The sequence below is a fragment of the Lissotriton helveticus genome, chromosome 5_1 (genome assembly GCF_964261635.1).
Source record: "Lissotriton helveticus chromosome 5_1, aLisHel1.1, whole genome shotgun sequence".
Lineage (NCBI taxonomy): Eukaryota > Metazoa > Chordata > Amphibia > Caudata > Salamandridae > Lissotriton > Lissotriton helveticus.
In genome coordinates this window covers 244198922-244226162 of record NC_136065.1, presented here as the reverse complement: position 1 = coordinate 244226162, position 27241 = coordinate 244198922, and the positions used below count along the sequence as shown (strand labels likewise).

Here is a 27241-nt window from a genome sequence, read left to right as displayed (position 1 = left end):
TATTCCTTCCACATAGCAGTGATGTAGCTGGACATGAAGTTGGTACCTCTGTCTGACAAGACCTCCTTAGGAAACCTAACCCTGGAAAAGACTTCCAGGAGGGCCCTAGCCACCACAGGAGCTGTAGTGGTCCTAAGGGGGATAGCCTCTGGATGCCTAGTGGCATGGTCCACCACCACTAGTATGTAACTATGTCCAGATGCAGTTGGAGGCTTTAAGGAAGCTACAATGTCGATCCCTACCCTCTCAAAGGGAACCGTTGGAAGTGGAATTAAGGGGGGCCTTTGTGTGCCACCTGACTTACCACTGGCTTGGCAAGTGACACAGGAGTGACAAAACTCCTTGGTATCTTCAGACACTTGGTGCCAGGGAAAGTGAGGGACAAGAATGTCCCAAGCCTTGCTTTGCCCAAGATGTCCTGCAAGGGGAATGTCATGTGCTAGGGATAATAGAAAACTCCTGAATTTCTGAGGTATTGCCAACCTCCTGGTGGCGCCAGGCTTGGGGTCTCTACACTCAAAATAGGAGCCCATCTTCCCAATAGACCTATTGGATCCACTAACTTTCCCTGCCTCCTGAGCAGCAGCTTGCTGTCTGAACTGTTCAAGGGAGGGGCTGGTTTTCTCCTCCAGACTCAATTCTGCCCTTGGAGGGCCACCTGCCCCCAAGAACTTTACCGTGTCAGGCACAAGTTTCTCTGGGACAGTTCCTCCACAGTGGCTGAGGTCATCTCTCTCGGGAGACTGATCCTCACTTTGAGTCAGAGAGGAGGATAAATCTTTACCCTTCCTGCTTCTTCTCTTGAGAGATGGCTGGTCAATTCTTTCAGGATTCAGAGCTCCATCAGTGCTTAACTGTTTGGCCTGAGCCCTGGTAACAGCAAAGGCATTGGCAGAGACTCCATCACCTTCGGCATGTCTCCAGAACTCCACTTCAGACCAGGCTGAAGTTTCCAAATCATTGCCCAGCAGACAGTCCACAGGTAGGTCTGGGAAATCACAACGCTTAAGGCCCAGTTACCCCTCCCCAGCTGAGATTCACAACTGCCAAGAAATGATCAGTCCTGACATGGCTTGCATTGGTAAATTTGACCAAGTATGATCTGCTCAGGAGACACAAGTTTCTCTGTCACCATAGTGACACTGGCCCCTGTATGTTGGACTTACAAGTAAGGTTGCATGTTCCATTCTACTGTCACAGACTAGGACAGCCTGAGTAGGGGTTCTGACTAGGCCAGAGCCCACTTCAGAACCCAAGCTTAACCCTACTAATCCCTTGCGGGCACCACTACGTGTACTGTTGCTAGGGGCATTATTAGCTTTAGGAGCAGTAGTAGTAGTTTCCTTGTGGCCAGCTTTAGCACAATTGGCATCATTTGCTCTATGGCCATTTTCCTTACACAAGTTACACAAAGGCTTTTTGTTTAAGGAGGAAGAGGTTTGGGACCCAACCCCAGAGAAAGACTTTTGGGGACCTTGTGAAGACTCTTTTTTTTTGTCTTTACCTTTCTACTCACCCTTCACTTGGGCCTTAGAAGAATCTTGCTTCTTCTGGTCACCACCACCATGAGATTACTGCTTGACCCTGGTGCGGACCCATTTGTCTGACTTCTTTCCCAATTCTTGGGGAGAGGTCAGATTAGAGTCCATCAGGTACTGTATAGTTTCTGATTTTGACAATTATTAAGGATGTGCTCCCTCATCAATAAACTGCACAGTCCCTCATAGTCATGTACATTACTCCCATGAAGCCAGCCTTCCAGTGCCTTAATAGCACGGTCTATGAAATCAACCCATTTTTGGGTGTGTGTGTTCTGTGTGTCCCTAAACCAAACCCATCTATGAGGGCACATTTCAATACTGTGTAATTATCTACATCTTTCTCCCTGACAATGAGAAGTTTGTCTCTACCTTTGTTAGCAAAGGAGAGTCACAGGATAGCTGCCCGCTGCCCTTAAAGGACCTTCTGAACTTTTCAGGCCCGCTCTAAAGTAGTGGCCCATTTATGGATATCATCCCCCCTCCTGGTAAGGAGGGAGTATCCTGCTCAGTTTCCTAGTATCAAAGGAAGTCTCCCTGACCCTAAGTTTGCTTGTACTGCCTCCTAGCCATACATTTTTCCTAGCCCTTGGAACTTCCAGGTTCTCCTCGTCAAGGGCAACTGCTCCTTCTTGATCTTGAGCTTAGTTCCCTCAAGCTTCAGCCGGTGGTATTCTCTCTCTCTAAGGAGTACTCCCTCTGTAAATTTCAGTTCCACTAACCACTCCATATGGACCACCATCTCTAGTCAGAGGAGGACCTAGACCTCCCCTGGACTCTTTGCACACTCACAGGAGGAATAAAAGGGGACCTACCTCTAGGGACTCCCTCTGTACCATCTGTACTATTCCCTGGGGGACTAAAGTTCACCAGAGAGGGATCGCCACACTCCTCCTGGTCATGCTCAAAAGTGGGGTAATTGGGCTGAGCCACCCCTGACCTTTCTTCTTCATGAGGCCCACCAAACCCAGAGTTTGCCTGCTCTTCTGGCCTCTCAGAATTCTGGATTCATTCTGCCGGAGCATCTCTAAGAGTTCTTCTGTGTTAGGGTTGCTACCTGTCCTTATCTTCCTGAATGCAGCCAAGGTTCTAAGTTCCTGGAACGTAAACAATTGTGTCTAGAGGGTTGAAACCCACTGGCTACCTCAACTAAGGACATGGTGACTATGTGTAGTGTGGTGTAGCACCTGCCTACCCTAGTGAAACTAAACTTCCAAAGATGTGAGAAAGGTTATCTGCTAGACCCTTAACTTCCAATCCAAAAAGTTCAGTGTAACTTACTTAAATTACAAAAAGTATTTATATGTGCCTATGCTAGTGATGGTTTGTCATCTAACCACACCTAGATTAGCTTGTAAAACAGTGCAGGTTTATATCCCAAACGCTGCACACCAATGTCGAAGGCTGGGTTAGTATATGGTGCATACTTATTTAAGTGATGCACCTTACATTAATCCAGGCAACCCTTATGGGGATTTAGTGGTCTTTGATAACCACAGAAAGATCTCAAAGTGGTAGCTGTGGAGAGCAGCCTTCAGGCTTAACTTGAAGGAGTGTTAAGCAGCTTGTTTTACCAGTTTAATCACGTAGTGTAGGTTAAACAAAAAATAACCACACAGTGTATATATCAAAATATGTTTATTTATCATACAACACTCACTAACATATTGGTATATCTCCTACCTGGAAACATCAACACAAATACACTACAATACTTCAATTGCAGTAAGTTAACTAGCACAAAATACAGTGGTCTTCCTCTATCCTACTTTCCTACAGGAGATAACTGGAACAGTTTTGGAATTTGCATCACACAATCGATGTCTTGCAGGCGAGAAAGATAGAAGGCATTATGAGAATGCTAAAGAAACAAAATTAGACTAGCTGAAGCACTGAACTCTAAAATAACGAAAAGTTTCTTTCATGAACATGGAACACCCAATACTTCAAGAGGATGTTGTCCTGCACCATGTTGTTTGGATGAATGGTGGTCAGCACCATCCCAACGCATGCCACCTGATAATCCACATCCCATACCCAAGCATAGTTTGAAGACAGTGTGTTAATTGGCAGAGAAGTACTTATGGTTGATGTCAGAGAAGGAGACCACTGGTTTTCAGCACGGTACGTTAGACATAAGATCTAAATGTCATTCAAAACCTGAAACTTCTTTCTTTTGTCCTCATTCACATCTGACTACAGTATACATTCCGATCGCCCGCACCCCGAATACATAGGTCCAAGGTTGGGTAGAGCCCACCTTCGGGTACGCTAGCGGACAGATGGACACTGCACCAGAAGGGTAAGCCTCTCTCAGCTTTATCCGGGTAACAGCTGCATGTAAAGGAAAAGAAGAGGGAAGACCATCGAAGTTAGAGAGATTTTCATAGGTGTAATAATTGGGCACGCAGACATATCATTGCTTATCTCCCTGACTCTTCCCATGACCACCTCAATAGAAAGCTCAAAAACCTGAAACGTTGTCACTGCTTGCAAAGGCACCATCATGATGGCTATTCATGTGTCCTGTGGAGAGCCCAGAAGAACCTGATCTCTCACCACAACTGTTTGAAAGACAGAGGTGAGGATTTCAGCGTAAAAAGCCAGATGAATTGCCTCTATTAAGCTTCAGAGCAGATCATGTCTCGTGAATAGCCCTGGTAAGCCAAGGGCGCCCTCAGGCAAGCAGCACTGCTCATGTCCCAATATCGTTTGCAGCCACATCGCCAATACACAAGCTAATCTGTGGGACTGTGCCACATGAGGTTTTTCTAAAACCCTAGAATAATTGATAACCATTGGTCTAGATGTATTGCTTTCAGGGAAGAATGTTTAGCAATGCTAATAAACAGTAACTGCCAGCATGCCCTGTTGTGAATTGGAGAATATAAATGAGTGCTACTGCCCTTGTAAGGCCAGAGAGTACGCAGTAACCAGCATGTATAACCTGTGCATGCCTCTGCCTGTCGTCGGTATCTCTTGGCCGCACACGTCGCCCAGTCACCCGCTTTGAGGCTGCTCAAGAGCCATCTGTACCATGTGTCTTCCTTTTGCTCAGTTTCTCTTCCCTGAGTTGGCACTGCCAGGGCCTCCACGCCCTATTACCCTCTTTCCTGCCCCAAATTCTGGTCCATTTTTCTACAGAAATTAAGTGATTTTCCCAAATTTCTGTGGATATTTTGGCACCTATTTGCTCCTGGTTGAATGCTCTTTGCGACTTTACCATTTGTACATTTTGGGTCTTCTATATTTACATATTACGTATATATGTACTGATTACAGTTTTGGGTGGCGAGGCACACTGGATACGTAAATTATACTGCTCTGGCTATTGGCTGTGGCATTACAAGACGTCATCACAGAACTAAGGGCCATATGTATCAAGGTACCAATTAGCGATTCTGTAATAGCGATTTTTAAGAAATCGCTATTTTGGAATCGCTAATTGGTATGTATCAAGAAAATTGCAATTTTTTTAGCGATTTCTTGATATGCCTTAATTGCGAATTCGCAAATTGCGAATTCGCAATTAAGGAATACTTTCCCATTCATTTCTATGGGCCAGGAGGCCCATAGGAATGAATGAGAAGTTATTCTCAATTTGCGATTCTCAATTTGCTAATCGCAAATTGAGAATAATTTCAAGGGTGCAGGGGTGTCCAAAGGACACCCTGTTGCACCCCTGAAATATGCATGGGTGCACATGTGGCGCACATACATGCCCTAAGGGAATGTATGTGCGTCACATGGCACTTTGAAAAATGCAAAAATGTGCATTTTTCAAGGAATTCGCAACTTACCACCAACTAGAAGTTGGTGGTAATTTGCGATTCCTTAAGGCCATTTAGCAATTTTTTTTGACTTCTTACTTTGCATTTAAGGAATCGCAAAATTTGCGATTCCTTAAATGCAATCGCAAAATAAGGAATCGCAAATTTTGCGATTCCTTATTTTGCATGCAGATTTGTGTGATACATACCATTTTGCGAAAATGCGTTCGCAAACGGCAAAATTCTGCGAATTTCGGCGTTTGCAAACGCATTTGGCATGATACCTATGGCCCTAAGTCTCCATGTGCAACAACTAGAGATTTCATTAAACTGGTCATCTGTTTATTAAGGCTCAATCGGATTTCGAGGGACCTTCCGCTCGAACCATCATCTGCCCAGCATAGCAACACAACACACACTTACTTTGTGGAGGACTGAGGTCCTTAACTGACCAGCGCCACTCACCTGAATGATCAGTTCAAAGTGAAGTAGAGGAGGAAAACTCTCACTATTGTTTTCCCACTGAATGTTTCTAGAAAATAGTCAGCTATCAAACAATTGCCCAAATCATTTTTGCATGTTGAAGTTTTTGACAGAAACTCCTTAAAAGTAGCATTCCAGATGCAATTGACAAGAGGGGCTCCTGTACACGTTTCCACTGCTACTGCTACTTCTTCTGCACAGAGTTCTGAAGATCAATAGGTACTTGGTCCAAATCCTCCCAATTATCCCAAATTGGTCAGGTGGGAGTGGTACCTGGAACTCATGAGCACCTGTCCTCCAATCAGGCCACACTTTGGGAAGGCCTCCTATCTCAGCAACATGGTAGAGCAGTGGCAAATTTGTTGCATTTGATTTCCCTTCTTAAGTGCTGGACACCATCTTGGCCGACAACCTTTTATCAAACCCATCTATGCTGGGTGCTGGACAAGTTTGTAACCTGGTATGGTTCTAGGGACAATAACCCCCTTAGAAGAAAAGACGTACTTGTCTTTGTTCTGTCTTTAACCCAACAATGCCTTGTAGTGGGCACAGTACGTGGTTATTTGCCTGTAGTTTTTACTTTTCAACATTTGATGGACCTACCGTCCTTGTTCAAACCTCCAGCTGTCATGAGATTCATTAATGGTTTGACGCACATATCTCCCAGGTCAGATCTTAACTTGCTCCTCACATTCCTCCTCTGTACACCCTTCAAGCCTATGAATGGCTGCTTGCGGAGGTTCTTGACTTTGAAAACTGCCTTCCTCATTGCAATTAAATCAGCTCGTCCCATGTGTGAATTGCAGGTACTTTCAGTGCATTTACCCTATGCTACCTTCTACCTGGACAATTTGGTGCTGAGGATTTGGGCAACCTATTGGTCTATGGTTGTAACTACCTTCAGGGGGATTGTAGGAAAGTAGGATCTCCTTTCATGGTTACCCCCACTTTCTGCTGGTGTTATTGTGTTTCCAGACCAGTCTGACTGGGGTCCTGCTAATAAGGAAGGACCCTAGTCACTGTGCTCTTTTCCTACAATGGACTATAGTAAGTAATTTGGAACCTTCCTAAGTGGTTACTGGTTTACCCTTCTAAGTCCCTAGCATATGGTACTAATGGGGTCTCCCATGGGCTGCAGCATGTATTATGCCACCCATGGGAGACCAATCATACTGTGACTACAGGTCTGCCATTGCAGCCTGTGTGAGCTGGTGCCAGCACCACTTACAACAGATATAAGTTTCCTTACACCTGAGGTCACTGTCCTAATAACCTATAAGTCACCCAGCAGGGTGCTAGGCTAAGTGTGAGGGTGCCCTGCATAAGCACGACACCCCCTACAAAGTCCTAAAGTCGATCCACCATGCTTTGTTAGTGCGGTCAGCTATTTAATACATATAGTAGACATCAAGTCAATTACGAGATGTCGAACTATATAGTGGCTGCACCAAAACCAGTCATGTTTGGTAACAGGTTTTTCGTTTAACCTACACTATATGATTAGTTCTGGTAAAACAAGTTTCTTAACACTCCTTATGGACGGAGCCTGCTACCACTTAGAGAGCTTTCTATGGTTGTCTAAGACCACTAAAATAACCATAAGGAGTGTGTGGATTAGTGCAGAGTGCCTCACTTAAATATGTGAGCACCATATACCAAGCCATTCTCCAATATGGATGCTTTATCTAACTGCAGATTCCTCACCTAAGGATATTCCTCAGGTGCCAGACTGAATCCAGAGAACTTTTCCAGCAAAGCTCCAGTGCAACGCTAGTTCACAATCAGTTCTGAAAAACGACCCATGCCCTGAAACCGCCATTGCCTTACTCATACACTACACACCCTTTGCCATTTTCTGCACACTATTAGCTCTAATTTGTACCCTCTCCGGCAGTACTTCTTACCTCCTTTGGTCATATTGTTATCCCCTTTGGTTCTTTGGCCTTCCCACAATGCTAACCAAGCAATGTTGCACAAAATGTCAGCCTTCATAAATGCCTGCTATCTTTTTTTGGGTACTTGGGTCAGAGGTGGGAAAAGTATTCCAATATGTGCCCGGCAGATTACACATTTAAGACTACAACCGAAATATGAATCCACCAATTTACTTTACCAGCTTCCCCTATGAGAATAAGTGGAAGTATTCACAAAGGATATGGATATAAAGGTAATATATCACATTTGCCAAACTACTCAAAACAAATTCACATACTAAAGCTACAGAATAATCTGAGTATTAGTAGTAGAACATCCATTAGCTCACATAATTCGATATTTGAAGTAAGCCAGTGTCAGTTTGAATCGAAATAAAGTGCAGATACTGATTACCTCCCAATTCACTTCACAACAGCTGGCACAATTTGTGCCCAGGCTGCAGAATGATCCCATGTATGTGATATGATACAGGCCCTTTAGTACCAGGACTTAAACATTTTGTCAGGGGTCGTGGTCTGGCGTCGGCCAAGATGGCTTTATAACCTTCTCACTCCGTCCGGGCCCTCGCTCTTGCCCGCGATATCCGTCACTAATCCTGCGGCTGGACAGCGGAGACGGCCAGCGTTGCATGCCCAGTCATATCCTGTGGCGGAGGAGGGGTCTCCGACCCTGGATGGTGCTGCTGTTCGCGAGTGGTGGCGAGGGGCCTGCCCGGCGATCGTTGAGGAGCTCCGGTGAGGGGGCGGAGTCACATTGGAGAACTGGCCGTCCCTGGAGTGCGCAGCACTGGTTCTCTGCCACCCGAGATCTGATATATGGGGCCCGCGGCTGGTGCTGTATTGGGTGCCGGAGCGAAGCACCTTAAAACCCACGTTGCTTGTGGGTGGCCGACGTTGAGCTCCTCCGTGGCTGCCATTCACCTGGGTGAGCCTGCTGGTGGGACCTTACGAAGTGACACTTCTGCGGAGTGCCTGCCAGTTCCCATAAGACCACGTCGTGCCAGCATACTGAGGTGAGGCCGGGCTGAGTGGGGGAGATGGGGGACCAACCTCTGCTGCATTGAAACCCCTGACAACCTCCTACCACGCAGGTGACGTAGAGGGATCGACTCTTGGGTGGCACATTGGTCACAGCTGGGCTGTAGTGCTCAGCGGGTGCCACAGAACTGAGCAGTGAGGATCTATTAGGCATAGAGAGCAGCCCCTTCCTCTGCATGCCCTCTTGCCCAGCCCCATTATGGAGCGTTGTTGTGGGGGCCACATGTACTGTGAGCGAGCTGCGTTACACGTCTGGGAGTGCGTGACAAGGGGAGAGATCGCGCCTGCAGTGATCACCCACGGACCTCCTTATCAAGAGATAAGTCCTAGGAGCAGCCCGTATTTGGTTTGTGAGAATGTGAGGGGACTCTGGGTCCCCATACAGCGAGAACTTGGCCATGTCCTGCGCCAGCTGACGCCCGAGGAGGGGGCGGCTTGGGATAAACCGGCCTGAGAGGAGCCGTGCCTTGGTTCCATCATGTCGGCGATCCAAGCCTTGGGGACGACGTTGGAGACCAAAATTGAGAAGGTGACCATTGAAATGAACTTGATGTGGGCAGACATGCGGAAAACCTGGGAGAGGGTCACAGCAACGGAAGAGTGAGTAGGAGAGCTCCAAGCTGCAACACACAAGCTAGAGGAGCGCGTACAGAAACTGACGCATCAACATAACCAGATGGCATTGAGGTTGGACGACCAAGAAGGGAGGGCCCACCGTAACAACATTAGGGTGGTGGGGGTACCTGAGGGGGCGGAAGGCCCCAGCATGGATCTCTTCCTCGAGGACCTTATTTTGAACCACCTTAAGCCTAAGAGACTGCCGACTCTTTTCACCATGGAGAGAGCACACAGGGCCACAAGCCGAACCCGGTGCTCCTCCTTGGACGATTATTGTGCTTGTTCTCAACTTCAGAGACCGGGGTGCCATTCTGCAGGCGGCTAGAGCGAGTGGAGACCTCCCGTTTGAGAACTTGACAATAAGATTCTTTCCGGATTTCACGCTGAGAGTGCAGCAGGAGAGGCGCACATTCGATGGGGTGAAACGAGCCCTTCGAGAGAGAGGGATAAAATACACAATGCTTTTCTCGGCTAAGCTCAAAGTCTTAGACAATGATAAGTCCTTGTTCTTCACATCACCTGTGGAGGTTCAACAATGGCTGGATGGGGGCTCCCATCGGCCTATTAATCGCCGCACTGAAGGGGACTGGCGCAGGAGTCGCTACCGCACTCTCAATTCTTCACATCGACGCAGAGAGGGAGACAGGTCGGCATCCAGATCCAGGAGCTCCCGGTTTGGGAGCCCAGTGAGTGAAGCACGGTCTCCGGGGAAGTGAGGGACAGAATTCATTGCTCTGTGGGGTAGCATAACTTTGAGGGACTTAAGGTACAGCCTTAAATGCCTGATTGCTGAACTCGTACTCCAGCAAACCAGGAATTTGGGACACATCCGGATGGGACACTGTTTTGTATGTTCCGGCTTTACAATGTGTTGAGTGGTGGAGTCGGGGGCCCGGGAGGGGGCGCTATTGCGTGTTGGTGCCAGACAGCCCTACTTCAGATTCTAGTTTATGGGGACGACAGGTGTTCTGCTGTTTGAGATGTGGGTAGTTTTAGACCTACAAGGCGGGGTTGCAGGGTGGGGGGACACACTGTTATGGGTTTTTGTATTTTTTGCGGGGATCACCGCTTGGTTTTGGCTTCAGATCTCATGCTTCAATTTTCATGGCAGCTGTCATCCATTTACAGGCTTGTTCAAGCTGTGCGTAAGGGGGGGGGGTTATCCTTGCTGGGGGGAGGGGTGTTGGTATAGGCTGATTACATGGCCAGACGACCTAATAAAAATTTGACAATCCTCTCCTGGAATGTAAAAGGTCTGGGGGACAAAATTAAACATAGTATGGTTCTACAGTGTTTGCACAGACACTCCCCAGACATGGTCTTAGTTCAGGAGACGTACCTCAGGGGGAACAAGTACTTGGCCCTTAATAGGTACGGATACACAGTACAGGTTCACGCTGGTTTCACTTCGGGGTCCAGGGGCATGGCCAAACTTATTAAAAATGCCCTCTTGTGATACAGCACACATGGTGTGACCAATCGGGCTGATATGCGGGCCTGACAGGAACTTGGGAGGGGCGGGTGGTGAATGTCTGCTCAGTCTACATTCCCCCGCTACTGCACGTCCTTATGTTTCCAGATCTCAGTCGGCTTCTACTGGATTTTCCGCCTGGTCTTTTGATATTGGGGGTGACATGAACGATGCCCTTACGCCTGAAATAGATAGGTATTCTCTCCCCTCTGGAGTCAAGGGGCCTGCCCACTATTCTCATTTGCGCGGGCTATGGGTCTGATGTATCCCTGGAGAAGCCACAATTCCAGTTCTAGACAATATATGCATGTCACTGTGGCACACTTCAGCGGGGGTCGGCTGGACTATATCTTTGCACACACGTCAGTGTTTTTTTTCCATGGGGGGGTGCCACAAGGCGCGAGGAATATCCGACCATTCATCAGTGGAGGTGATGCTTCACGGTCCAGCTAGCGACTGGTCTCTTCCTCCACGACTGGACCCTTTTTTGTTTCTGGACCAGGAATTTCAGGAGCACTTTGAGGACCGCACAGAACTTTACTTTGCTGAGAATGTTGGCTCTGTTAGCTCCGCCAGTATCCTCTGGGAAGCGTACAAAGCGGTAGCTAGGGACTTTGTGCAGGCGGCTAGCGGGGCTGAACGTAAAGAAAACAGACTCGGGTCTGAGGAACTAGAACAGAAGATACTCGTATTGGAGCGCACAGTGGCCGCGGACCCCCGACGTGTTGGTAAGCTCAAGCACTCCCTCAAACTCAAAGAACAATCCCTTTGAGACCTTGCCGATAATGCAGCTCGGGCTCACATGATTGCCACACAACGCAGAGTCTATGATTTGGGTGACAAAGCCAACAAAATAATTGCTTAGCTGGACCGGAGGGACAGGAGTCGCAACTGGGTCTCTGAGATTCGGTCCACAGAGTGGACGCTGGGGGTTATGGGGCAGCCCTAACGGAAATCTTTGCTTCACATGTTTAATGAATCGTCCGAAGCGGGGCAACTCCCAGAAAATATAAGAATGGCGTCGATGGCTGTACTCCTTAAAAAAGGAAAACCGCATGACCTCTGCAGTTCCTACAGGCCCATCTCCCTTTTAAATTTCAAGGCTAAGGACCTAGCCAAGATTATTGCAAACTGGTTGGGCCCGGTGTTGCAATCTCAGATTCACCAGGATCAATCGGGCTTTATATCCCATAGGAAGACCAGGCTCAATTTGAGGCGTTTGTATGGAGTCATGTACATGACTCAAAGGCAGCTGGATATCCCAGCCGCTCTCCTCTCGTTAGACAAGAGGATGGCGTTTGAAAACATCGAATGACCATACCTTTTAGCTGTGCTGGAGAAAGTGGGCATTAGCCCGCAGTAACAAAAGGGGATCCGGTTGTTATACACTAGCCCACTGGCCAACGTTCGGGTTAATGGGGTAGTTTTAAGAGCCTTTGCATTGCACAGGGGAACGCGCCAGGGGTGTCCTCTGTCATCGATGCTATTCGCACTGGCGCTTGAACCATTGGAGGCATGGATTAGGGGGGATCCGGTGGTGAGGGGGATCGACTTAGGCGGCCTGGGAAGAGCGCATTTTACTTTATGCGGATGATATCCTTCTTTACGCACACCGGCCCGGCAAACGTTCCATAGGCTCATTCCCATAATACGATCTTTTGGTGCCTATTCTGGATATCGCATTGACTGGGACAAATCATTGTTTTTTTTTCTAGCCGGGGACCCCCCGATCCGGACATCGGCTTGCTCGGAAATGGTGCTGTAGGATAAGTTTAAGTACTTGGGCGTATGGATCACCAAGACTGAGGCAGAGTTTACACAATTGAACTTGCAGGCGCAGCTCTCCAGGTTGCGAGATGCTGCAATGCACTGGAAGGTGCTCCCGATCTCCCTTCAAGATGATGACCCTCCTGTGTCTACTGTACACGGTCAAAACACTCCTCATCGCATTCAGGACTCCTTCTTTAAAGTGGTCGAGTCCGAGCTGCGAATGTGGGTAGAACAACCTAGGCCATCTGCAAAGTAAGTGACCAAAACGTCTAGGACCAGTGGACAAAGGAATTATCAAAAACTAATGTATATGTTAAAAAATATATATTTAATTCCACATCAATAAAAATCATATAGAGACTCAAACACATAAGTCAAACTATATGAGACAATGAAATAGTAACATAAAATAATGATATAAAAAGAGGGGAAATTTATCTCAATAAATTAAAAACAAATACATCATAATAACATCGTAAATCACATACAATTGCAAATAATTATACATAGAGAATTAAAAATAACATTTACAATTATTACAAATTTATAAGGACTCCGAGCTGCGTCAATTACTGTGGGAGGGAGGCATCCCCAGGACTACGCTCAAGAAACTACAGAAGGGAATGTATGAGGGGCTGGCAGTCTCAGATCTTAGGAAATACTACTGGGCTGCTCATCTTATAAACGTTAACGGATGGGTTTTTCCCCACTTTACAAACCAGTCTACATGGTGGACAGATTGGTCTTGGGTGAGCGTAGCCACTAGGGGGAATTGTACCGCAGGAGTAGGGGCTCCGTACATCTACCACCACACACCAAAACGGTCATAGATAGTTGACACAAAGCAACTAGAATGACGGGGTGGGAGCTTAAACTCATTAAACAGAACCCACTATGCGGTCGGCATTACATTGCCATTTGAAAGAGTGGACGGTCCTTCCAGAATACTCCCCATTGGAAAATAGGCTTCTTTTGGACCCCAGGATCCAGAAGGCGGCGTTGTTGACGTATAAAAAACTGGTAAACAATTCTCCAGATCGCTTGGGTCCCCCGTGGGAGGCCTGGGAAACAGATGTGGGTCTTTTGGAAGATGACTATTGCGCTGAGGCCCTCCAGTGACCCAGGGGAATAGCCATTAGGGTGAGCTTTAGACTGGTTCAACTTCGCATCCTTCACAGGTCATATGCCTCGAGAATGCTGCATGTCTGTATTAAGGGCGGGGGTGCCGATGCATGTGTCAGGGTATGTGGAGAGGGGCTCATTCTTTCATATTTTGTGGTCCTGCCCCAAGAAACAGAAGTATTGGAAGGGCGTCGCCCGTGTGATGGAGGAGGTGGTGGGTGCACAGGTCCCGCTAAGGTCCAGATGGCATATTCTCTGCATCACAGGAGAGATCACGTGGCCGAAGTGGGCTAAGTTATGGCTAGCCTTAGCTGGGGGGCGCCAAGAGGAACATAGCATGCGCATGTGGGGCTGCGGATCCCCCGACGGTGGCTGCGTGGATCTGCGATATGGACAGGTGTCATGGTGTGGAGCTGGTGGTGTATCAAAGCTGTGGATGTCCCTGCAAATGGGAGAAAATATGGGGGCCCTGGACATTGTACAGGGGGTCTGTGATGGGTCTCATGAAGGGCACGGAATGGTTTTCCGGGAGGGTCTGCGGCTGTATTCTAGAGGGTAATATGTGGCAGTGATTACAATGTAATTGTACACAGCTTTCTACAATGCCTAGTATTTGCCATGTCTTTTACATGCCCTGCACTTATATATTGCAATTTGTTTGTATCTGAAGCTTGTTTTTGTCTTAATAAAAATAAATAAAACAAAAACATTTTGTCCAAGATTAAGTGGTATACTGCAGGACATTGACCATATTTTGAATATTTCAGCGGTTTCCAATCTGGTGTGCAATATCAAGTATCTGTCGGGTGAGAAACAAAATAGAAACAATATACATCACGTGTTTTAATATGGTAACCATTTTATTTGCATTTTGAAGCGGCCATGGGTGGCATATATCTCACAAAAGTTAAATTTAACATGATATTTACAGATGCTCTTAAAAACAAAGGCAATTTCTTTGTTATGTTGTCTGGGACACGTAACTAATATATGGGACCAAATATACATTTATTATCAACAACTGTGACAACACGGAAGGAGAACAACCGGTGAGCAATAAATAAAACCGTATTTGTCACACAAAAATGAGATGTTTTGGTACGATGTACATAATATTACATGCAACTCCCTGGCTTGAGCTCACTGGTGATGTACACACAAACAGTACACTGATATGTCATAGCACTTATCAGAAGCAAGCAAAAGTACATACAAAGGCTTTCCAAGACTGGAGTGCAGAGCATTTTGTGACATGCAAAGGTAGCTTCATGGAGCAATGTGCAAGTTCACTACAGTCTGGGGTGCACCAAGGCTCAAATTCAGCGTAGACAACTTCACAGTGAGATCATGGGCTCAAAAATATTTTTTTTAAAAGGCCACATGGTTGGTGATTGGAAAATCTCTCTACTCTCTAAAACAGTTTAAAGAAAATAAATACAGCTTGAACAGAAAGTCAAATTTCAAGACATTTCCAAAAATTCCTGGTTGATTCTTCTTTTGGACATTCTGTTTCACATTTCAGCCAACTCACCTTTCTCACATTTCCATGTGCTTGTCCATTCCACTATGAGTTTGCATACACAACTTCACAATTTCGCTGGACATCTTCGTAGTCTCTTCCTTCTACCCATTAAGGGCGTCAAGGATGTTTTTTTAATATTATAGCGCTTTTATTTGAAGTATTTAATCAGCCTCCTGGCCTCCTTCCAACTGTTGGTCTGCCTTAAAACCTGGGCAGTTTGACTATGCAGAGGTCTTTGGAAGAATCACAACATTATAGTATTTGACTACAACAAAGGATCACGACTACTCAGGCCACCTGTTCCCCATGCATCAAACCTACAGGCCTTACATGGACCTCCCCGTAGCTAAGACTCCCCTCGATGGGGCTCATGCGCGTGAGTAACAATTCAGACAGGTGTAGTGGGAAAATGACATCAAAGAGAAAATCAGACCACTTTCATGAGCTGTCTGACGATTAACATAAGTCTAATGTTAGCCCATCTTTGACGCTGACACAATCCATTCAACCATCAAAAAAACAGCTGCACACCACACAATGGAGGGAATATGTTGAAAACTGTAAATGAAGCATGAAGGTTTTAGACATACTGGAAGTGCACATAGGGAAATCACATCAAGCATGGATAGTAAGCGACTGTATTAGTTCTTCACTATAAGAAAACTTCCCCGTCACTGTGGAGGATCCTGGGAACAGTATTTCATACATCCATTTTAAAACTACACTTCACTAAAAACATGCTCACTGCACTGTAAAAAATAAACAGATAAAAAACCTGTGCCTTTAAAAGTCCAAGCTCCTTCAAGGGGTCAAATACCAGAATGCAGTGCAACATTAGACAATGAACTACTTCTCAAAATTAAAAACGTGGCCAATGTTGGGGGACTTGGCGCAGAAATGATGCATGACATTGAGATTTAGAATGACAGTAAGATGGTGTTGCATGATTAGAATGAGCGCCCCCAACCCCAAACGTCAAGAAAGGTACAGAAAAGGAGACTGTGTTCTGCGTCCTAAGAAAGACAATTTGCAAAGTTCAAAATCTTACTAAGTCTAACCCTGGAATTAAAGGACCTTGGGGAACCCTCGAAGGATAAGATAAAAAGGAGGGTGTGATAGTCATTTAAAGAAGCCTGCCCTCTCCTCACTACTTCGCATAGTTAAACTAATTTGATCAAAGGCCCTTCTAGCAAATTGTTGCATTTCAGCCTGCATCCTATATTTTGGCTTTTTCATTTTAATTACAATTTGTGGATGTGTAAAAACCTTCATAAGCAATTACCTTGTTTTCAGATACTAATATCACACAGGTAATTATGCAGTGATTTAAAATTCATAAAAGATACAGTTCTACAAAATGGAACCACACACAGTTTGGCAGCTTGCACAGCTCTTTTAAAGAACATCACTGCTTAGAAATACGAATATAGGGTTACTCAGTCCTGTATGGAAAATACCAAAGTTTTGAAAAGTGCTAAAATAATGGAAATTAACTCAAGCAAATTTGATAATAGATGGCCAACGCTGGATGATAGTCACACTCCTAAATTTTCGTGTCACTAGCACCAAGAATAATAAGAGCATTGCTGTTGACACTCTTACAGAATCACATACTCCACATTATCCTACCATTGGGAGTGTGTTTTTCTTAACTTGGTACTTCATTTTAGAAACTGCAAGACACCCCTGATGATGTCTAAACTGAAATTAACTCAAAAACTATTGGAGATGAGATTCTAAAAATACGCTTTGCTTTCTCAGATGCTATACTACTGGAAATCTGCACTAAATAGGACAGTTTACATTTAGTTCCAGCAGAGGTCAGCATCTTTAGTAGAATGAACCTTTTAAAATCTAGCTGATAAGCAGAAACTGTTTGCTAACAACAGGAAAAAAAGTGTGCATTTGTTGTGATCAATTATATTATGGCACTTTACTGGAAAATTCAACAGGGTATGTAACATAATGATGACATTCCTTCCCCTATTGTATCCTGTCAGTGGCTTATATTCCCTACTATATATTCATTATTTAAACATTTTAATAAATCCTAGTTGCCAGGACATGGGACCTGTACTTGTGTTCTAAATCATAAAAAAAAAGTAACAGTGTGGGGCAACAGACCGCTGCTACTCTTGTGCCACCAATAACAAAGTCTAGTACAAGAGTAATGTAGTTATGGGTGCAAGTATCTTCTCCAATACACTGAAGCCCTTGCCTAACTTCCAGTAGGAACTCAGTGAGTTGTCTGTCCTTCTACTCTTCACACCTCATTACATCTGCAGTTGAGGTTGCTGTTTTAAGTGTCTGGTAAACTGTGAAGTACATGCTTCTATTCCAAGTCTCTATACTCATACGCCCCATTTCACAACAACTGCTTCACAATGACTCTTTGTGGTTAAGGGTTCAAAAGTGCCCCCTGACATACCTCAGGACCTCTCTATATATATTTATTCTGTCCTTGGATTACCAATATCGCCACAGTTGGTGTTGGTAAAGGATTATGTTGCTTATGTTAACTTGTGAGTCGAGAGTAAATATATGGATACAAGCAATTTGGTACACAAAAACGCATCAATAAAAGGCATTTGCAGGTAAACATTTTCTGGTCTCTTTATTCTCGGATGCGCTTCATATGATAGAACCAGCCAACGCGTTTTGCCCAAACATGGGCTTCTTCAGGGCAACAGCGTGGAGGAATGTAATGTATCCTCAGACGCTGGATCAAAGAGGAATACACGAGCCCTAGAACATATAGATGAAGCTCTTGGTAGAACATAGTATAATCGGTATATGTAATGCTATGTACTAGCAGCGGTATTAACCGTATATTTACAAGGGAGCCGTGTCTGTGAAACGTCCTGTGACCAGCAGGATTGTTGGGAAAAAAAGGCGGTGCAGACATCTATGACCCAGCTGCTCCTCCTTCTTTTCTCGATTGTTACCTACCTTGCAAGCATCTATAAGTTGTGTGTAGTGCTGTAGATTCACATGCTGTGCACACTCCATCTAGTGTAAATTGGATGTTTACAACTTGTTTTTATTCAAAGAAGTATTTCCAGTCATGAGGTCCTGTGATGACTCCTCTTTGAAGTAATGAGCATGGTCATCGGCTCTTCAGACTGTTTTTCGTGCATTGGGTGCAGGTGTAGTGGAGCTAGAAATAGTCTATAGTGATGACAACTTCACTGTACGGAAAGTAAATGTATGAAATATCTCACTAGTGTCTACAACAACCAATGACATCCGGGGAGGCGGGTGGGTACATGCAACTAATAGATGCTTAAAAGGTAATTAACATAATCCATTCGTAGCATATGTGGTTGTAGATACACATGCTGTACATACTGTTAAGCAGTTCTTCCCAAGCAGGGACTAGTCACTGGGTGCTGCAGATGTTTGAAACAAAGTTCTCAACACAACTTGTCCCACGCATGCCTGTTTATACGCAAGGACATCCACACAATAGCATTTGGTAAATGTGTGTGGAGTTGACCAAGCAGATGCTTTGCAAATGGCAGCTATAGGAATGCTGTCTAAGAAAGCCATTTAAACATTCTTCTTCCTAGCAGAATGTGCCCTTAGGGGACCGGCACGGTCCTCTTGGCATTTGCATAACAAGATTGAATATATTGACTATCCATCTAACAATACAACGTGACTCTGTCTCAGGTTGGAAAAAGAAACAGACAATTGTGTTTTCCTAAAAGGTTTAGTTCTTTTAACGTAGTATAGAAATGCTCGTTAAAGATCTAAAGTGCTCTATTCGCAACTGATTTAAGTTTGGGAAAGAAAAGCGGCAGCTCAATGGTCTGATTGAGATGAAAGGACGTTAGACAAAAAATTTGGGTTGGACGTTAGGGCTACTCTGTCCTGGTTTATTTAAAAGAACAGCTCATGTAAAGTGAGCACTTGTATTTCACTAAATCTCATCAATGAGGTCATTTCCACCAGAAAAGCAACCTTCCATGAAAGGTATTGAAATGGACAGGAATGCAAGGACTCAAAAGGGGGACCTATGAGTCTAGTCAGTGCCACATTGACCTTCCATACTGGAGCACGTGGTGTTCTTGAAGATATTACTTTTTTCAAACCTTCCATGAACGCTCTGACAACTGGGATTCTAAACTTTTCTCATACGGGACTACTAATAATTTGAGTAGGGTGCAGTACCATGGTTGTCAAGCCCATGTGGGAGAAACTAGAATTAGGGTGAGAGTGGTTTGTCTGAACTTCCTCACCACACATGGAAGCAGTGGGAAAGGCAGAAAAGTGTAGGGAACTATCCCTAATTGGTACATCCATAGTGCACTGCGACTGTGGATGATGGAACCTAGAGGCGAAGTGTTGGCATTTTGCTTTTTCTGCTGGTGATCTATGTTTGGTGTTCCCCAAACATGGAAGTACTGCCGAAGGACTGGTTTCCTATTCCTGCTAAAGAGGTCCACAATGTCGCTGTGTACTTCAAAGAGATGCTATGACAGGAGTTGAATGTGTTGTGGTATTGCCCATTTCCATATGCTTTGTGCTAGCTGAGATAGCAAAAGAGAATGAAAACATCCCTGTTATCATAATACATAGCAGTCATATTGTTTATCTCAATGTATGAGAGGAAGGCTTTGATGATCAGCTGAAACGCTAGGAGCTCTAAAAAGTTGATATGATGTGTCCTTTATTAAGCAGCCCACACCCCTTGAACAGTCATTTCAAACATGTGCAATCCCAACCCTTGAATAATGTGTCTGTGGTAATAGTCACTTCCGGGAGTGGGTCTATGAAAGCCCTCCCCTGCATCATATTGTTGCGGTTTCGCCACTGCAGGGAACGATGAACAATAGGCTGAATCAATACTAGATCCTCCAGATTACCCTCCAGCTGTGACGCTAACCAATCCTGTAAGCATCACATGTGTAGCCTTGCATGGGGTACACTGGACATGTAGGGGGCCATTGTGCAAAGGAGAAGAATTACCGTCTTGAATGGCAAGGGACAACGTTGCTGAAAAGGCTACAGTTTGGTCTGGAGATTGAGAACCCTCTGGGGATTGGGGTATGCTTTTGCAGTGTCAGTGCTGAGTCTCGCATACAGATAGGTTTGGCTCTGGAGTGGTTCCAAGTGCGATTTTGTGGCATTTATTGTGAATCCCAATCTATGGAACACGGTGGCTTGTGTATCCTTTGATATTTTGCACCTTCTGCCCTCTTTATCAGCCAGTCATCTCGCTAGGGAAGACATGAATGCCCCTAGGATAGCTGCTGCAAGACATTTTGTGAATACCCTTGGAGCTGTTGTCACTCTAAGGGTATTTGCAAAATGACCCCTCCTGGAACATTCACTACTTCGGGCAGAAGGTGCCGAGAAGTTGACAAGTTGGCTCCATGGTGACTCATCACCGATGCTTTGTCCCCATGCCAAGATGACAATGGCATTTGCTGCTCGGGTCTCTAAGGCCTTGAGAAAGGACGTTGAAAGAGAGCTTCAACGACCACTTCCACGCTAGATGACGGAGAAAAACAATCTGAAGATGGAGCCGATGACCATGTGGATTACCTCGAAAAGGAGCCATCACAGACCTCATCACTCGAAATACTTCTTTGAAGTAAAACAAGTTGTAAACATACCAGCCCAACACAAGGTGGCAGGAGTGTGCACAACATGTGTATCTACAACCACACATGGTATGAATATATGCTTCATTTGTTCGATTAAATCTGTTCAGTGAAGGATTGCTACAGACCCAGAGCCTCAGAAAACACTGTGCGGTTAGGCTTTTTCAAGGCAAAGGCCAAATGGGTCCACATCTTTCTGGAGTAGCCGACTGAATAAAGCCCATTGCAGATAGCCTAACAGTAACATCTCAGTTCTCATACAGCGACTAAATCTGAGCACACAAATTGATGTAATTAACTATCTAAGAAGTGTCACACTGTGCAAGTTCTGCCTCAACTCTCATAAATGGGTCAAAACATCCTCTATGACAATATGCGCCTCCGGCCTCCTGACTCGGAAGTGCAAGACTGTCTCCAAAAAAGTCATGGCTCTCAAGGACTCCTAAAAGTGCTGTGTGCTTTGAGAACAAAATTAGTAATTACTCACATAATGTCTTAGTGTCAAAACTTACTTAGACCCAAACTTCTGAATCTAAATTGTTTTCAACGCTGACTGGTTCTCTTGTGGAGCATCCTTTAGTGCTTAATAATACGTTTTGAGTGCTCTCAGTCACTTCTAGGTCCAGTCCAAAATTAAAGGTTTGGCAGAGTTGAGCGGCAATGACACAGAATAAATGCCATACACTTTTTTGGGGAGCGATGGTAATGCTACATTTTCAAGACTGTGCTCCTATTAAGCAAGTAAGTGAGCAAACGCCCCAAAGCCGGATTCTGTCTCCAGATATTATTCTTCAAAATCCCTAATTCTAATCTTCATACAGCCCATCTGAGGACTCTTGCTTTCATTTCCCCCATGTAACACATCGTCACTGAGGCTCACAAACCAAGTCTGACTCTTCACCTAGGGGAGTTTAGTTGAAATTTCCTATATCGAGGAATATACCAATCAGATTCCTTGGGGTTATTGACTACTGGACGTTGCTGTAGCTGGTCAGTTCCTCCTCTTTTTGCACAAACACATATTTGAAGAGTGTGCCAAATCAAGTGGCATTGTGGTGGTATGACAAACTTTAAAAAGCATAGGCAAAGCCAATAGGTCTTGGTGATGGGAGAGCTACTGTCTTTGGCAATGGTAATGTTTTTTAGCCATGTATATTCAGTATTTCAATACTTTTTGCGTTAAGAGTATTATGAAACCTGACAAATAAATATCAAGTTATGCAACTGTGTTGGTCATCCAAAAAGTAACTCCCAGTAACATCTTTGAAAATAGCGTCCCCTTCATTTTGTCAGAGGGCTATGATCTTAAATGATATAGACAATGATGACCTAAGTAAACGTGAATAAACATTTGTAAAGCGATCGTCTTGTAAAGATTTCTAAACAAAATAGTCTGTGCCTAGGGAGAAGCATGCTGCTGAAATACGTATATTTATTTAAGTTACCTAGAGAATATGCTGAACTTCTAGCTTCTGTATTTACCACTACTTTGAGCCAGGGAATAAGAATATGGCAATGTTTTAATCATGTAAACTGGAGCCTACGAGGAGGAGGCGGCGGCAATAATATTCTTTATGCTGGTGTATCACACGTTCTCGTATTTGGCCGCAAGATAACACTATGGGCTCTACTGGCTTCAGAATAAGCCCAAAGAAAATATCTTCCAAATAATTTAAATACAGAACTGGCCATTTTTACAAGTAACCGTTGGAATTGAGCTCTATGAATGAATGTAAAGTAAATGATTTTTTTATAATGATAACACCTGAGGATGCAGTGTTGTAGAACAAGTGAGAAGAAACTGTACCATATGTCTTAAGTGTTCCTGCACAGATAAAGCAGCATTCGGATGTGAGGAGGTTCTAGCTGGGGTTGAAATGGGGCAGTTGGGAGAGGGAAAGAGCCAACAGGATATGGAGGACAGAGTGAATGAAAACAAAATCACTCGTGTGGAGTGCTCAAACACAAAGAAACGTGTAGCTCCTAAAACGGTGTATGTACACAAGTACCTGGTCCATTTTCTGGGTGAGGGCTAAACACAAGAAGAGGCATGACGCATGCATGCCATGAACAAATGGGAACAAAAGATATGAGAAAGACAATGGAGCAAGCAAATGGTAAGCCTATGGGCGGGCTTAAGCCCAAAGACAGAAAACAACATGCATCTGTGAGACAGCACATGTGCTGTCTAGCCACCCCTAAAAAGGAATCAAATTACAAACAAATCTTTGAAGCAATGCCCAATGCAGCATTGTTTTTTGGTTTAAAGGACAATTTCGGACCCACAGTTAGATGGCAGGATAATTCAAAGCCTCTGACCCTGTAGCAGAATTCTTCTAACTACATCTTTGAATACAAAATGAGAGCAACTTGACGTACCTTAAAAAAATATAGATTGCAAGGGTTATCTTGATGGCAACCCTTAACCAAAAAAGACATAAGCAACAGATAAAGACAAAAATGATTTGTCCAGTAGGATTGGTGGCATTCAACTGCCTTAAACTACATTTTCCTGACCATCAAATCTAATAATAAAAGGGCAAAAGATATTGTCGCTGTGCAAAAATGAGATCCTGCACAGTGAGCTGAAGTGGGCCAAGAGTGCCAAAAGAAACCTGGTTGAAATATGCAGGATACTATGTTTAAATTAAGCAAATGATGTTGTCAATTTATGTTAACGTTCTGGGAGTACGAAGAGTGGTTTCCCTATGCTAACGTTCTACCGAATCCCAGTCTAAAAACAGAGATTTTAAGACTAAGAATTGGTCTTAACCTGTGCCACGATAGTAGCAAATTAAAGTCAGCAATGATGGATGAGCAGGGAAAATGCACATGTGGGTTACAGGTAAAGTGCAAATGCCTTCACATTCTTTTAGATTGTTTAAAGTTGCGGACACATCAGAAGGCAATTTTAAAGCCACCCTTTCTAAAATAGGGTTTTTATGAATGGACGCAAGTAGTAGCGGTATTAAATAAAATGCGTTTTTTTAGATGTGACGTGCTTAGGAAGATATGCGGTTGCGGTCAAAAGTATTTTATCTGACTTTTAATGGGGTTTAAAAAAAAATATTTAATGGAATGTGTACATTTTATGTTTAGTTCATGTAATGTGATTTTATTGTTTTTATATGTAAGAAGATGAATTTTATCTAGATTGGTTTTATGATGTTTTAAGATTAAGGTCAAAATGAACATTCTTGACTGACTTTTCCTAATTTCTTTTTTTTATGTAATAATATTATAAGTATTCACAGTTGAACTGAACAAGTTTAGGTCCACTTAACAGCTGCCTACAGTTCCTAGCAGTCATTAGGAAGACTAAAATTAATTTTCAGAAAAGGGGCATAATGGAGATGATGAAAATATCCATACAACAGCAACTGCTTCTCGGTCTCTTCTTTCTATTTTTTTGAATGTATTTCCCATCTTGGGCATTTTCTGCGGGAGAGTTGGGGGATGGAAAAGGACCAGGTGCTGCCATAGAGAAGATTTAGTCAACCATCTGCTCCAAGACTATTCTTCAGGTACTTGTCTTTGAGTTAGATTACGAATGTTCTTAGCTACAAATGTGCCACAAAGGAAATAGCAGAAGATACAATATATTGGCTATAGAGCTACAAGAGTGAAGGGTTAAGGTTTAAGCTGAACAAGCTTGCAGCAAACAAAGAACCATTTTTTACCTAAAGAATACATCCCACCTAAAATAGAGGCTGTGAGGGTGCCATGTTGGGTAGTAAAATATATCTGGGATTGGTGACCTGTTACTAAAATGTCTTTATGTTGCACCATTGCTCCTGTAACTTGAAATACTTTTTTTTTGTGCAATACCAAGTTTGTGACTTTCTAAGAAGCTGTAGTGCAACTGGTAGGTCGCGAGAAGCAAGCTTGGAATTTGGGTCACCTTAAAAAATGTTGCTCGTTCATGATTTAATCTACTTTTGTTGCATATTTACCAGCTGACAGAACCGGAAAGTCTACTTTCCCAAAATGTTGTGGCTAAAATACAAATATCAAGTAAAAACCTCTTGTCTCCTGGTCAAAAATATTGGTAATCTCATTCAATGAAGAAAGTGCCAGTCCTCAAAACCTACTGGGACCTGCCCATTGAAAGCACTCCCTGTGCGCAACATATCGCTTTTAAATTTTTTTCTCCTTTATCTATCGATGGTGATAGCCATTTTAGATTCCTCTTTATTCTTTGATGTACATATCTCTTTCATTTATAGTACCTATCTTTTCAGTCTCTTAGAGGCTTGAAACATTGATTATGTCATCAAGCGTCCAATGTAAACATGAGGTTGTTTTTTTGCCCATCTTTGCTGTTGTACTTAATTTATACGCTGTCTTTCCTTTCTACTCCATCCAGTGCAGTCAGCCTATTGAACGAACACCGGTAACTCAAAACATACATTTCCAGTGATTATGGGGAGGATACGTCCCATAAGTTGATAAAGTGCAACAGGGTAGCAGAAAGGGGTTAGATACAAATGCGGCTACACCACTGGACATGCAGGATTAGACAAGGAGTAGAAAGAGGAAAACGTGGCTCAAACTCAAAGGGAGCAGGCACTGGACATGTCGGAGAGTGTACTGCGTACTGGATGGATAGTAAAGAAGGGAGCAATGAGGTTCATACATGTTGGGGAGAGTAGGTAATGAGAATCGGACAAACGAGGGAAGGGGAGCAATGTGAATGCAACACTTGGTGGGAAGCTTCAAGACCACATATGGACATAGTACGGGTAGGTGAGATGTGGAGAGAGAGAGAGGGTGCAACAAGGATTGGAAAAAGGTCTAAAAGACCAACAAGTACTGGATGCTTGTTGAGATACAGTGGGCTGGAAGACAGGATTCTGCTAGACAATGAGTATAAAGGGAACAGTTACAATCAGGCAGGTTGAGCAGTTATGTAAGGCCATGTGGCAGCCATTGGAAAAGCATTGAAGAAAGGAATAAAACACTTGCTGCGAATTCTGAAATTATGATGTTCAAAGGAGTGTCTTAAAGCACATGAAAATGGTCACATGACACTGTGAGTACATCAGATAGTCTCCGTTGTGTACCAGTGCACTGTACACAGCTTCCAGTACCTTGGCCAAATCAACCGGTACTAGTTTGTGACTGTTAAAAAAAACAATTCTACACTGATCGTGCAGTAAGCCATACCCCCATATCTCATATAACCCTCGTGTTCGTCCTAATCAACCAGTCTGTTTCCACCTCATTTTGTTCTCTGCTTCACCTAGCCCTTTTTAAAGAAGCTTTTAAAGAAAACATAAATAAAGGTTATGACAACGCATACAAAACAAACATCCTATTTTAGTGAAACAGTGCATCCCTTACAGCTCACCATGCTCATTTATATATATCTTATTCTATTCTCGTCTCATCTGGGTTTCACTCTTAATGTTACCGGCGTCTCCTTTCCCTTTTCCTCCCTAATGCTTATCCTGCCCTCTCCGATCAGGTCTACTCAACTCCATCCTAGTGACAAGATTTGGAAAGAAGCACCATACAGAAGTGCCGGAGGAATATGAAAATGAACGGCCAAGTTTGGAGGCAGGTGGGGTCCATGAGATTTAGGCCTATAATGAAGACTGGGTGCCTTCTGGTAGAAAGGGCATTCCAGGTCTATCAAGAATAATCCTATCTCAGTGGTGGCAAATCCTCCTCGCATAATACCATAACAAGTCTGGTCATCAATTGTACAGGATCAAAGGATACAGGGCAGGTGTTAAATATATACACATTTTTAAATCTCTCCCTTCAGACGTATTACATTTAACACATAACATATCTTCCTTCTAACCTTTCATGTAAAAATAATAGTGTGCAACGCCAAGGATCCACAGATTTGGACGAGGCAACATAAAACATCCTAGTTAAAGAACAGCTGTATAACAGATCCCACCAGAATACCACTATCTGTCAGAGAACCTAAAACTTCACTTGATATAGCATTAATGGCATTTATAGTAAGGCAGAATATAAGTTCATCTGAGAATTCTATTCACTCGCACTTCCTCTTACTTGAACTTCACAACATTGTTTACCTTGATTGTGGCTCGAAAAGCAACAATCTGGGGTATTGGATCTCCCTAACGGAAGCCGTTAGATAGAGGACAACCACTGGATCTAGCATAGTCACTACCAATAGCCGGTAGAGCTCACAAATAAAAGATGATTTTTTTCTGAATTTAGACACTGTGGTATATGCGTATTCGTTGGATGATATCCTTGCGGCAGAGAGGGCATGTGCGCAAGACTTCGCTGCATGTCGAACAGCAGCAGACATGGCCACAGTTCAGGAAGATCATCTGAGCCTGGAAGGAAAAACAAATAACTGTTGTGAAAATCGTCTGCTAA

General features: G+C 44.0%; 1 protein-coding gene across 3 annotated transcripts in view; it reads right to left on the bottom strand.

Moving 5' to 3' along the window:
• Nucleotides 1-14585: 14585 nt before the first annotated feature.
• LRSAM1 (leucine rich repeat and sterile alpha motif containing 1) overlaps nucleotides 14586-27241 on the bottom strand; it is a 362528-nt gene continuing 349872 nt past the window's right edge. For all 3 annotated transcript variants that reach the window (XM_078642118.1, XM_078642119.1, XM_078642120.1), the window contains one exon: nucleotides 14586-27198. In XM_078642118.1, the coding sequence (XP_078498244.1) occupies nucleotides 27073-27198 (126 nt within the window). In that variant the 3' untranslated portion in view covers nucleotides 14586-27072. The remainder of the gene's footprint in view (nucleotides 27199-27241) is intronic.